At 47.5% G+C, this 13,655-nt stretch overlaps 1 protein-coding gene across 2 annotated transcripts in view; it reads right to left on the bottom strand.

Moving 5' to 3' along the window:
• Positions 1-13,655, bottom strand: part of SPINT2 (serine peptidase inhibitor, Kunitz type 2) — a 190,766-nt gene that overhangs the window by 95,500 nt on the left and 81,611 nt on the right. For both annotated transcript variants that reach the window (XM_033955460.1, XM_033955462.1), the window contains one exon: positions 1,319-1,480. In XM_033955460.1, the coding sequence (XP_033811351.1) occupies positions 1,319-1,480 (162 nt within the window). The remainder of the gene's footprint in view (positions 1-1,318; positions 1,481-13,655) is intronic.

Genomic DNA, 13,655 nt, shown 5'->3' with positions numbered 1-13,655 from the left:
CATTGTGAGAATATATAAATGAACGCAGCAGAATAGTTTTTTGAGACCATTTTATTCAAAAAAGGTGCATTTACACATCTGACTAATGTGTCTCCATTGTACAAATGCCTTTTGAAACAAGATTATTGTTAAATTTTAATAAACAATATTTGATTGGAAATATTTGTACAATTATCATGATTCTTGTGCATCTAAGATCAGTTAGGGTAATACTCTGTTCATTAAACAGAGTGGAGTCTCCTTTAGATGACTCCTGCTTGCGCCTCTTGGGCTCCGTGGTCTCCATGCTCCTGCTCCCACCCCGTCTTCATGTGCTGTACAGCATATGGCCCAAGGGTGTTCCTAAGGCACTCATCCAGCGCAAATGCCTTGAGTAAAATGAAAAAACACTGATAAAGGGATTTTTGGAGGTGGAGACTCTTAAAGGGCAAAAACCTGAGATAAAGACTTTTAAAGACATCCCCCCTGCCTAATTTTACTCATAGGCATAACAGCCTTACTCATGTGACCTGAGCTGGAGATGTGCTGTGCAGCCTGCTTCAGCTCCTGAAATAGCTGAATCTGGGAAAAGAAATTACTGCCTCATTTGGACTATTCCTCCAGTGTTGAATCTTTGGGCTACCAGTCAGACCAAAGTCTGACTGAGTGGTAACTCCCACAGTATCGTGAATGCGAATGGGGGAGACAAAATACAGTTGGCACCCTGAAGAGCCCCCTACAGACAACTAACAGCTTGTGCTCAAAGCTCTGCAACTCAACAGGCGAGCAATGCTACAAGGAGAACAGTCTTGGAGTTCCATAAAAGTTTTTGCCAGCTGGCTAACAGGTACTACAGAGGGATTGGCCTGTCAGCTGCAGACCTCAGTCTGCTTCTCCTTCATACAGGCAGAGCTTGTCCCTTGAATGGGGAGTTCTGAGCATTGAAAGCCAAAAAAAATAAAGAAATATACAGAGCAGATCAGAAAGACTCCTTCCGGCTCAAAAGGAAAAAAACAAGGGGGCAGCAGAGTCCTCTTCTGAAGAAGGAGGGATTCAAAAGATGGAATGGATTCCTTCTGCATGACTTGCAAGCATAGGGAGATTACCCATTCATTCAAATTGACATACCTATTGCATTAGAAGGCTAGTTAATAAATCCAAATAAATAAATATTACTTGTTAAATACAAGTAATACATTGAAACAGTCATCTTCTTGACAAGTACTTGGCTTTAACCGTATATCCAAAAGCAAAATTTTCCTCTATAATAAATATGCACTCTAAATCACTGAACTAATATGACAAATAGGACTGGTATAAGGGTTAACATTTTACTCACTGGAACACTTATCCATACAAGCCTTTTCAGAATCATGGTTATTCTCATTTCCCTTGCAACCTCCATAGATAAATGTGTTGCAGATTTCCTCTTCCATGACATAATACCAGCGACGAAGAGCACCACGACATGGTCCAGCCTCAGGTTTTAGAATACAGTAGTCTAGAAACAAATTTCAGGATGTTAGCAAGCATATTCCACCATTTATAGTCTATCTGATAAAACCACTGAGAGAGAATTAAAGACATGTCAGTACTTTCAGCCCAATGAGCTTGGTCTGAAAACAATGCTAACAATACCCCAGCCAATAAAAGATTATGTTTCTACCTACAATAATCTTCTTTCTGTTAGTCCCTGGAGGATTTCATAAACTAGGTGTTCAATCCCAACCTGCAGTCAGGGTATTGTAAGAATTCACATATTTTCAGAACACATGGTGCACTCGTCCTAGTGGTAAAACCAGTTGAGCCCTAAAGCCAAGCACATACCTGTAAATCCAGGACAAAGAGGGTGCAGGGGAGAATCCCTTTCAACATATGTCTCTCAATAACAAGACTATGGACTTTTCCTCCAAAAACTTGTCCAAACATTTTTTTTCTTTATCTATACTTTTATGGATATACATAAACCAGTATTATATATATATATAAGGAAAAAGAGAGATATAACATATCAAATAAAAATCAGATGACTTATCAAGCCAAATAACTTTCAATATAATATTACCAATCTCTCTAATTAAGCCCACATTATAAGAGAAACAATTCACATTATCATGGGAAATAAAGAAAAATCATAAGTTTAGCGTTACAACTTCTATATTACTCGGATCTTACTTCAAGAAAAAATCATAACTGTGGGGGATAAAAAAAAATATGAGTGTTGATCAAAATAGATCAAACATTTACAAGGGTATCTAAGCTGAAATTTAGCCCCTAAAGAAAGTACAGATTGTCTTATTTCCAGGAACCCTTTCCTTCTAGAATCCATAAAGGTCACTTCTTTAAGCCTAAAAAACTGTTGAAAGACAAATGTCACCAGAAGTGTAAAATGAGAAATAACTTCATCTTCTGAGGTTTCCAAAATTTTTGTTATGTACATAGGACTTGATGAATCAGATGAAGCCTAAGTTTTAGAAGCCTTCTTAGAAGCCGGGAGATAATAAATCCTATCTAAAGGAGGAAAACCAGTCTCTGGGTATTTGAATGAGTCCTTCAAAAATTTATAAAATAGATCTTTAGGAGATATTGCTAGTGTTTTTGGGAAGTTGAGTATTCTCAGGTTCAACAGTATAATTTTCTAAATTTTCTACCTTCCTTACTAGCAATAGTCTACCTTGCATTAAAGTAGTCTGAGTTGATGGAATCCCTTGAACTTGTTGGTCCAAGCAGTCCACCTTTTCCCCCTGTGACTTTAATTCCTCCTGAAGAGAATCAATTCTCAATGTCTGTGCATTTACTAGTGGAAGAGTTCCTGCACACAATTTGTGTAAGGAGTCTAAAGCAGTCCAGATAGATTCCAAAGTGAATTCCGCTGGCCTTACCAGTGGGGGAACCAATGGAACTTGCCTCCAACAACTGCAGCCACCGCAGCCTTCACAAATGATATCTTTGCGTGGGAGACTTGGGATGCCAGTAAGCCCTCCAGCTCTGTCAGGGAAGATTCTTCCTGTCCCTTCTGAGCCGCCGTAGTTTCCCTCTCTTGTGGCTGTTTGGGAGGCAAAGGTCCTGCAGGGCTAAGCGATACCTCACTCCCGAGTGCTGAGACCTCCCTCTGACTCGGCGTTGCTGGTTTGCCCCGAGGCGAAGATGTAAAAAAAAGCCCACAATTGTCTCCTGCCTTCCCGAGGTGAGCTCAATCTGCCGTAGCAGCTGCTGTAGCAGCCGCTCTTTCCCTTATTTTAGGCATTTGATATTGAACAATAACCCCAATATACGAGATGAAACAATTTCAGCAGGAGAGCATATAGTGAATGTCCTCACCACACTGCGGCATCTTGCTTCCCCCCCTCAGTCCAAACCTTCCTTAAAACCAGCTATTGTATCCAGTCTTACCACAACCTGTGGCAATGCATTCCAGAACTGGTATGCTCTGCAAAATATCAACAAGTAATAAACAGGCACAAAGGCAACTCAGAAAACCCCCCATTGATGAACAATGTAGAACTAACCTGCTGTGTGCAACAAGCACCCCAAGAAAGGCCTTCGGCAGCAAACATACTCACAGAAAACTCCCCACAGGATGTCAGTTGGCTGGAAAATCTGCTGATGAATTAACAGTGGCAGAAAGGAGCAGGCTATATCAACAACTGAATGTACACAGAGAGGGTGGGTCTAATGGAATCCTCCAGGGACTAACAGGAAGAAGATTATCGTAGGTAGAAACCTAATCTTCCATTCTGTTACATCCCTTCTGAATTCCATACACTAGGTGACGTACCAAAGCCACAGAAACTAGGGAGGGACAGAAGAGCCTGCCCACAAAACCGAGGTCCCGAAAAATGGCAGAACGATGTGCCGCCACATCCATTCGGTAAAACTGGGTAAAAAAGATAGGACCAAGAGCCGCCCTGCAAATTTCATTAGGATGAATTGCACAAGATATCACCCATGACGACGCCACCCTTCCCGTCAAGAGTAAGCAAAATCAATGGCTACGTGCTGCGGGCGATGTATGTCACGGAAATGGCCCTTTGAATCCATCGAGCGAGCAAGGACTTGAATGCCGGCCCACCACGGCGAGGCGTAGCAATAAGAACAAAAAACTGATCAGACAGCCAGAACTCCGTTATCCTTTCCAAATAAAGTAGGGCTGCCCAAGTCCTGTCCTCGAGATCTACTGGCAGGCCAGGTTTTCAGGATATCCACAATGAATATGCATACCAAGAAGAAAGTGCAGGCAAATCTCTCTCATGCATATTCATTGTGGATATTCTGTAAACCTGGCCTGCCAGTAGATCTCGAGGACCGGATTTGGGAAGCCCTGAAATAAAGCAACAAGATCTTCCGGACATCTAATTTGCGGAAGATCTGATCTTTGCACTCCGAACCTGTTGTATGAAATTCAGGCTTAACCTCCTGATGGACTCAGAAAGCCGAGACCACCATTGACAAGAAAGAATGTACAGTACGGAAGAAAATACCCGTGTCTATCACACGGAAAAAAGGTTCTCTACAGAGAAACTCCAAAATACACTATGCTGAGATAATGGTGACCAGAAAAAAATCTCATGAATGTCGGGTCCAGAAGAATTACATCCTATAGTGGGTTAAGAGTCCACGAAGGGAAGAAACAACGCAAGGGAGGATGCGGACAAAGCATCCCCCTCATATACTTGGTCAGATCTGAAAGAGTAGTAAGCGAACTAGCTCCTCTGCACACCCAAAAACATGCAAAGCCTGTAACCTGAACTTTCAGGGAGGCCACTGCCAGACCTGAATGGAGTGGGCCCCAAAATGAGCCCGCAATCCAACAGGCTTGAATTCGTGCTAAGAGTTAACCACTCAGAAATCCGAAGAAGCCAGCCCTAGCCGAAAGCTACCTTGAAGCCACCAGTTCAAATTGCTACTATCTGGCTCCGTCCAGAAGAGAGGCCATTAAAGGTAAAAAAACAAACAAACAAAAAACCTCCGCCGAGAACATCAACAGAAGCAGGACTCTCTTTAAGGGTGCATGGGTGCTCTGGCCCAGGGGATCCCCAAGTCAAGTAGATTTGATGGAATGGAGAAGACAGACATCACATGTGAAGCTGATGAAATCTGATGAAAATGACTGTTGGAGTAATCCGTTGCTCTTCTAGCTTCGAAGACGAGAACTGTCTTGGCACTTGCATATCCTTGTTAATTATGTAGATGACTAGTAGGAGAAGGAGTAGGAACACTCTGGGTGCTGATACTAGGCCAAAGGGTAGCACCCTGCACTAAAGATGATGTGTTCCTGTGGGCTAGAAGAATGGAGATGTGTGTGTAGTCTTCTTTGAGATCCATAGAGCAAAGTCAGTCATTCTTCTCTAATAGGAGAGAGTGCCTAGGGACAGCATTGAAACTGTTATTGGACTAAGAACTTAATAAGGGCTTGGAGGTCAAGGAATAGGTACAGTCGTCCGGTCTTCTTGGTAGGAGGAAATATTTGAAGTAGAACCCCTAGCCCCTCTGCTGATGAGGTACTGGTTGATGGAAATCAGTTGCAGAAGATCCTAGAGTTCTTACTGAAGAAAAGAGGTCTGCTGAGAAAGCAATGTTACTTACCGTAACAGTTGTTATCCAGGGACAGCAGGCAGCTATTCTCACTTGTGGGTGATGTCATCCGACAGAGCCCCGATACGGACGTCTCACAAGCATGTCTTGCTTGAAGAAACTCAGAAGTTTCGAGATGCCCGCACCGCGCATGCGCCAGTGCCTTCCCGCCCGATGATCCGGGCGTGTCTCCTCAGTTCAGATAGCTAGCAGAGAAGCCAACCCAGGGGAGGTGGGTGGGACGTGAGAATAGCTGCCTGCTGTCCCTGGATAACAACTGTTACGGTAAGTAACATTGCTTTATCCCAGGTCAAGCAGGCAGGTATTCTCACTAATGGGTGACCTCCAAGCTAACCTCAATGGGATGGTGGGAGAGTTGGCAACTTAGGAGAATAAATTTTGTAACACTGTTTGGCCAAACTGTCCATCCCTTCTGGGGAAAGTATCCAGACAATAATGAGAGGTGAATGTATGAACCGAGGACCAAGTGGCAGCCCTACAAATCTCCTCAATCGGTGTCGATCTGAGGAAGGCTACAGAGGCCGCCATTGCTCTGACCTTATGGGCTGTGACCTTACAGGGAAGGGGTAATCCAGCCTGGGCATAGCAGAAAGAGATACAAGCCGCCATCCAGTTGGAGATGGTGCGCTTCGAAACAGGTCGTCCCAACTTGTTTGGATCAAAGGAGACGAAAAGTTGAGGTGCAGTTCTGTGTGGCTTGGTGCGTTCCAGGTAGAAAGCTAAAGCACGCTTACAGTCCAGAGTATGAAGAGCTGATTCTCCAGGATGAGAATGAGGCTTTGGAAAAAACACTGGAAGTACAATGGATTGGTTGAGATGAAATTCAGAGACCACCTTAGGCAGGAATTTGGGATGAGTGCGGAGGACAACCTTGTCATGATGGAATACTGTGAAAGGTGGATCCGCCACTAAGGCCTGAAGCTCACTGACCCTGCGAGCAGACGTGAGGGCCACTAGAAAAACTACTTTCCAAGTGAGAAACTTTAGAGGAGCCTTGTTGAGAGGCTCAAAAGGAGGTTTCATAAGCTGGGAAAGGACAACATTGAGATCCCAAACCACTGGAGGAGGTTTGAGAGAAGGATTGACATGGAAAAGTCCTTTCATAAATCTGGAAACCACAGGATGAGCAGAGAGAGGTTTCCCTTGTAGAGGCTGATGGAAAGCCGCAATAGCACTCAGGTGGACTCGTATAGATGTAGACTTTTGACCAGACTGAGACAGGTGCAGAAGATAGTCCAATACAGAGGATAGGGAGGCTCGCTGAGGCTCCTTAGAATTGGAAACACACCATGAAGAAAATCTAGTCCATTTTTGGGAGTAGCATTGTCGAGTAGCAGGCTTCCTGGAAGCCTCCAAGACATCCCTCACCGCCTGGGAAAACTGGTGATGAGTTACGTTGAGAGGAACCAAGCTTTCAGGTGGAGAGACTGCAGGTTGGGATGAAGCAGAGATCCCTGATGCTGAGTAAGCAGTGAAGGAAACACTGGAAGAAGGAATGGCTCCCTGCTGCTGAGTTGAAGTAGAAGGGAGAACCAAGGTTGTCTGGGCCACCGAGGAGCGATCAGAATCATGGTGGCATGGTCGGACTTCAGCTTGACCAGAGTCTTTTGAATGAGAGGAAAGGGAGGAAACGCATACAGAAAGCGAGTCCCCCAATCCAGCAGAAAGGCATCTGCCTCGAGACGATGAGGAGTGTAGATCCTGGAGCAGAATTGAGGCAGCTTGAAGTTGTGGGGAGCCGCAAAGAGGTCTATCTGAGGCGTCCCCCACCGTGCAAATATCTGATGAAGGGGCTTGGAATGGAGTGTCCATTCGTGAGGCTGGAGAAGACGACTTAGGTTGTCTGCCAAGACATTGTCCTTTCCCTGAATGTAGACAGCTTTGAGGAAGGCATTGTGGCGAACCACCCAATCCCAGACTCTGAGAGCTTCCTGGCAGAGGGAGGCCGAGCCCGTGCCCCCCTGCTTGTTGACATAATACATGGCGACCTGATTGTCTGTGCGAATGAGGACCACCATGTCGTGAAGCAGATGTTGAAAAGCTTGGAGAGCATTGAAGATGGCTCTGAGCTCCGAAAGATTGATTTGATGGAGTCGGTCCGCACTGGTCCAGAATCCCTGAGTGCGAAGACCATCCAGATGAGCTCCCCAGGCATAGGTCGATGAATCGGTTGTGAGAACCTTCTGGTGGGGAGGAGTGTGAAACAGCAAACCTCTGGATAGATTCGAAGAGGTCATCCACCAAAGTAGAGACTGCCGAAGAGCAGGAGTGACTATGATGTGCCGAGTCAATGGATCGGACACCTGAGTCCATTGAGAAGCCAGGGTCCACTGAGGAATTCTGAGATGGAGTCTGGCAAAAGGCGTCACATGAACTGTAGAGGCCATGTGGCCCAGGAGGACCATCATGTGTCTCGCTGAGATGGACTGGTGAGAAGACAGACTGGCAGAGATGAAGAAGAGCATCCATGCGTTGAGGAGGAAGGAATGCTCTGAGTCGAATGGTGTCCAGGACTGCTCCGATGAATGGGAGAGACTGGGCAGGCTTCAGACGAGACTTGGGGAAGTTGGTCTCGAAGCCCAAACTCTGCAGGAAGTAAATAGTGGCCAGGGTCGCGGAGATGACTTCTGGAGCCGAAGGGGCCTTGATGAGCCAGTCATCGAGGTAGGGAAATACCTGAAGACCCCTGTTCCGGAGTGCCGCAGCCACCACTACCAGACACTTCGTGAAGACTCTGGGAGACGAGGATAGGCCGAATGGAAGCACTCGATACTGCAGATGTAGATGTCCCACCCGAAATCTGAGGAACTTGCGAGAGGCCGGATGAATGGGAATGTGAGTGTAGGCCTCCTTGAGATCTAGAGAGCATAACCAGTCGTTCTGCTCGAGGAGGGGATAGAGAGATGCTAGGGTCAGCATGCGAAATCTCTCTTTGACCAAGAACTTGTTGAGGACCCTGAGGTCCAGAATGGGCCGCAGGTCGCCCGTCTTCTTCGGGACAAGGAAGTACCGGGAGTAAAACCCCCGGTTGTGCTGGTCCACAGGGACCGGCTCGACGGCACGAAGCCGGAGCAAAGCTTGAGCTTCCTGAAGAAGAAGGGCGGTCTGAGTCAAGTTTGAAGGATACTCTCTTGGAGGGTGGTCCGGGGGGACCCGATGAAATTGCAGAGAGTATAAGGACCCAGAGGTCGGTGGTAATAGCCGTCCATCGATGGAAAAAATGATGGAGGCAACCCCCAATGGGGAAAACAGGGGATGGCAGAACGAAGTTGGTTATGCTCCCTAAGAGAGAGTAAAAAAGGCTGAGTAGCCTTAGGGACAGTAGACGGTTGAGGCTTCTGCGGAGCCTTTTGTGGAGGCTGTCGTTTTGCAGGTTGCCTGGCAGCTGGAGCTTGGCTCGGAGTGTAACGCCTCTGATAGATCAAGGGCGGTCTGGCAGGTCGAGACTGCTGAGGCTTAGGCTTAGGCCGAAGAATAGACTGAAAGGACTTCTCATGGTCAGAGAGCTTCTTCGTCACAGTCTCGATAGACTCGTCAAATAAATCTGCTCCTGCACAAGGAACATTGGCCAGCCTGTCTTGGAGGTTCGGGTCCATGTCAATGGTGCGAAGCCAGGCCAGACGACGCATGGCCACCGAGCAGGCAGCAGCTCGAGCCGAGAGCTCGAAGGCGTCATAGGAGGACTGCATCAGTTGAAGGCGCAGCTGGGACAGCGAAGCAACAACTTCCTCAAATTCGAAGCGAGCCTGAGATTCAATGTAAGGAGTGAACTTTCGAAGCACAGGCAGGAAGAACTCCAAATAAGAAGCAAAATGGAACGTATAATTAAGAACTCTGGAAGCCATCATCGAGTTCTGGTATATCCGCCTGCCAAACTTGTCCATGGTCCTGCCCTCGCGCCCCGGAGGCACCGAGGCGTACACCTGGGACGGATGAGACCACTTGAGGGACGATTCGACCAGCAGCGATTGGTGGGAAAATTGAGGGCCCTCGAACCCCTTGTGGTGGACCGTGCGGTATCGGGCATCTAACTTGCCGGGGACCGCAGGAATGGAGTATGGGTTCTCAAAACATCTCAGAAACGTTTGGTCGAGAAGTTTGTGGAGAGGTAGGCGAAGAGACTCCGCAGGAGGATATGGCAAATGCATGGTGTCGAGGTATTCCTTGGAGTACCGCGAACCGGTATCCAAAGTAATGTCCAGATCATCCGCCATTTGCCTGAGGAAGGAGGTAAAAGACAATTGGTCCGCCAGCACCGGCCTCCGAGAAGGACTGGACGAAGTCGAGGCCTCGGGGTCCAGAGAGACCTGGGAGCGACAAGGAGAATAAGAGGTGGATGGTTCCTCATACTCCAGTCCCTGCGGAGGAGACATGTCTGATGAAGAGTACCCCAAACATGGCTGCTTCTTCTGCGGGGAAACCTCCGAGTGCCTCGAGGAATGCCTGGACCGATGCCCCTCCCGGTGTCTGGAGGGGGATCTAGAATGGCGATGCTTAGCATGGTCCCCCGACGCCTCCAGTGAGCAGATGGGACTCGAGGCCGTGGAGCGAAGAGGCGGGAGATTCAACGCCTCTCGAGACGCAGCCCAGGCCTGATAGGGAGTGCGGAAGAACTCTTCCTGCAACTTGCGATGCCCAGGGCTTCGATTACCCGAAGAGGTATGCCAGGCCTCTTCGAACGGGGGCGTGATGGGCTCTAAAGGGGGCATATCACTGAAGGAGGCCCGCCTCGAGGGACCGGCCGCCATACGTTGCTCCTCCTCGCCAAGCAGCGAGGTCGACCGGCGAGGAGGAGGGGGCGGTCCGCCCCCCGGGATCGGAACCGGGAGGTCATCCTGGATGGTGGCAATCAGCCTGGGTCCCATGGTTTGCATGAGCTCGACAAATTGAGCTTCCAAAAGGGACCGCAACAAAGCCGATATGGAGGGATCCGCACCGAAATGGGGTCCTCCAGCACGGTCTTCGCGCTCCTTCGTGGCTGAGTGCTTTTGCTTCGAAGCTTTCGGCACCTTGATGACCACTGGTGGAATAGTAGAAGGCGGTACCTGAGCCTGAGAGACGGAAGGTACCAGCGCCGAAGGCGGGGTCGTAACCGGGACAAACGAAGCCGGTTTCAGGAGACCCGAAGCAGTGGGAGCGGCGGCGGGCTTCGCATGGGAGGGTGAAGCATCAGCCGAGGTCAAAGCTGAAGGATCTTGCCCAGCTTCCATCTTGAACATCGACTCCCACAGAAAACAGCGACGCTTAAACGCCCTCGCTGTAAGTGTGGAACAAGGCCGGCACGATTTTGGTAAATGTTCCAGACCAAGACACTGCAGGCAGCGTCGATGCGGGTCCGTCAGCGAAATTGCGCGCTGGCACTTGCTACACTTTTTAAAACCGGTGATTGGCCGGGACATAGGCCGAAAAAGCTCCGCCGCGAGATCGAAGGAGCGGGGCCTGAGCCACGCGGCCGACCCGGCCGAGTCGCCGGAAGAAATTTTTTTTTTTTTTTTAAAGAAATAAACACACGAAGAGAGACAAGAAACTCAAAACCACGGTTATTGAAGGCAAAAGAACGGGAGTTCAATCAGCGCAGGAACGAAGAAAGACTTCTCAGCTCCGCGGAAAGAAAAGAACTGAGGAGACACGCCCAGACCATCGGGCGGGAAGGCACTGGTGCATGTGCGGTGCGGGCATCTCAAAACTTCTGAGTTTCTTCAAGCAAGAATGTAGAGAAGAAATCTAGATGGTGGTAGATATGCGTTTTAAATTAAAGATATTCGATTGGATCTAGCGGCGAGTGTTCAAAGTTATTAATAAGGACGTGCCTATAGATTACTGCTAGTCCACCTCGCTTTTTTCCTGACTTGATGATTAAAGTGATGGGTGAATCCTTGTGGACAGGCGTAAGCAAGGTAGGCTTCATCACTTTGGATAACCAGGTTTCTGTAATGGAGAGATCTAATGAGTCTTGGCTAATGGTGTCTTTTATAATATGATGCTTGTTTCTAATTGATTTGGCATTAATCAGGCCTATATTGAGGCTTTTGGGAGTGACATGTTTTCCAGAGAAAGTGATTTTTGTCAGTTGGATATTATTCCTTTGGGAGGAAAAAGAGGAAACATACCTGGAGAAGGAAACTGGTCTGTTCCCCCAGACCACTGGAATCTGTTCTCGTGATGTCCCCTCTCTCCCTTACTTATTCAAGCTACACTCACTCTTTCTGCCTTCAGCAGCACTCGTTGCAGGGATGCACAGACAGCAATTCACATGCTGCACGTGGTTGACCCATAAGCCTTCCCTCTGACGTCAACGAGAAGGTTTCCGGGTCAGCTATATGAAGTGTGTGAACCACTGCCTGTGTGTCCCTGCAGCGAGAGCTGCTGAAGGCAGGAGGTGGTAACTGGGAACACTCCCCGCTGACCCGGAAGGCTTTCTTCTGACATCAGAGGGAAGCCATCTGGGTCAGCTTTGGTGGAGGGCAGGAAAGAAGGATCCTCGGCAGCAGCTTCGACAGGAGGGCAGGAAGGAGAGATCCCTGGCAGCGGCTTCTGTGGGCAGGCAATATCCTCGGTGGTGGCCAGTGCCGCGCACCCCAAACAAGCAGCTCAAGGATCCCTAAAGGGTACCCGTACCGCGTGTTGAGAAACACTGGCAAAGAAAATACAAGCTTACTGAAAAATCTTATATACAAGTAAAAAAAAACATCAAATATAGTAATCAAGGATATTTGCCAGCACTACAAGCTACAAGAGCCACTTATCTGTGTAGAAACTATAAAAAGCAAAAGTCACTTATCTCCATGGAAACGCCGGTTCAAACACTTCCACGCTTCTTATTTATACTGCAGACAGCTTGTAGCCAATTCATAAATCCATTCCGCACTTGACCACAATATTTTCCAAAATACAGTCCAAAAACATACAAGGCGTCATCAGGGGAGGAAAAAACAGAGTCAACCAAAGATTCCAGCAGTTTAAACATTCCTTTTGGAGCTGCTCGAAGTCAAGTGGATCAAAAGTACAGTTCTTGGTTCCGATTCAGATTCCATAGGCACAAAAAGAGCTTGTTCCATTTGTCTTATGAACATAGCTAATGAAAGGCTTTCCGATGGTTAAGAGGAGATGTATCCAAAAAAGTCCATAGGACTCTGGTGTAGAATATTGTGAGTCAGAGAAATCCTGAAGGGATAGATCAGAGTCCTTGTGCTGTAAACTGGAGATGTTAAAACTGTTCCTCCAAAAGGAGCATGACGCTGTGCAGCATGATGGCTACAGTGCCAGTGATAGCATAAGGATGGACTCCGAAGTCGCCTTTGGTGCTGGTCTGACATTGATGAGTAGGAAGTTCTCCGATGATAGGACCTGGATTTGTGTCAAAGAGATGACTTAGATGCCATACCCAGAGACTAGGACGGTACCAGAAGAATCTGTGCAATAGTTGGCTTTGATTGGCCTCAAAGCATTGCTGTTAGCTCCTGTTGAAGCAACTCTCAAAGTTGATCCCGATTGGTGGAATGCGGTACCATGGATGATACCGATGATACAAGGTGTTGAGGCATTAGTGATCTCGATGTTGAGGCATGCTACGAGGTGATACTTCCTATAACGATGGAGAGCAAGACTGCTGGAGATGTTGTTTGGCATGCATCGACTTACTTGATGCTAGAGATGAAGGCATCATTTGGCAAGGTGAAGCATGGGAATCCTTCTTAGTCTATTTAAGGGATGATGTCGGCATCAGTACTGAGAAAGTTGATGCCGAATGATGCAGCAAATGTAGTGCTGATTTTGACATGGTGTCAACATTGGGCATAGAGGACATTTATGATGAATTTCGAGGTCTAACAGATTTTTCCTGTTGCAGACGTCGAGCCTTCAAAGAACGTTTTTGTAACTTTGAATAACGTTGACACGAGTCTACCCCAGGAGTGGGCTTGAGGGCTGGAATCCAGTCAGCTTTTTAGGATTTCCCCAATGAATATGCATTGAAAGCAGTGCATGCAAATAGATCTCATGCATATTCATTGGGGAAATCCTGAAGACATCAATTGTGCTGATCAGTGACTGATATGGCCCTGTTGTACCGAGAACATCTC

This window comes from Geotrypetes seraphini, chromosome 8 (genome assembly GCF_902459505.1).
Source record: "Geotrypetes seraphini chromosome 8, aGeoSer1.1, whole genome shotgun sequence".
Taxonomy (NCBI): Eukaryota; Metazoa; Chordata; class Amphibia; order Gymnophiona; family Dermophiidae; genus Geotrypetes; species Geotrypetes seraphini.
Note: the sequence above shows the minus strand (reverse complement) of the source record. Positions and strands in the feature narration are given on the sequence as shown.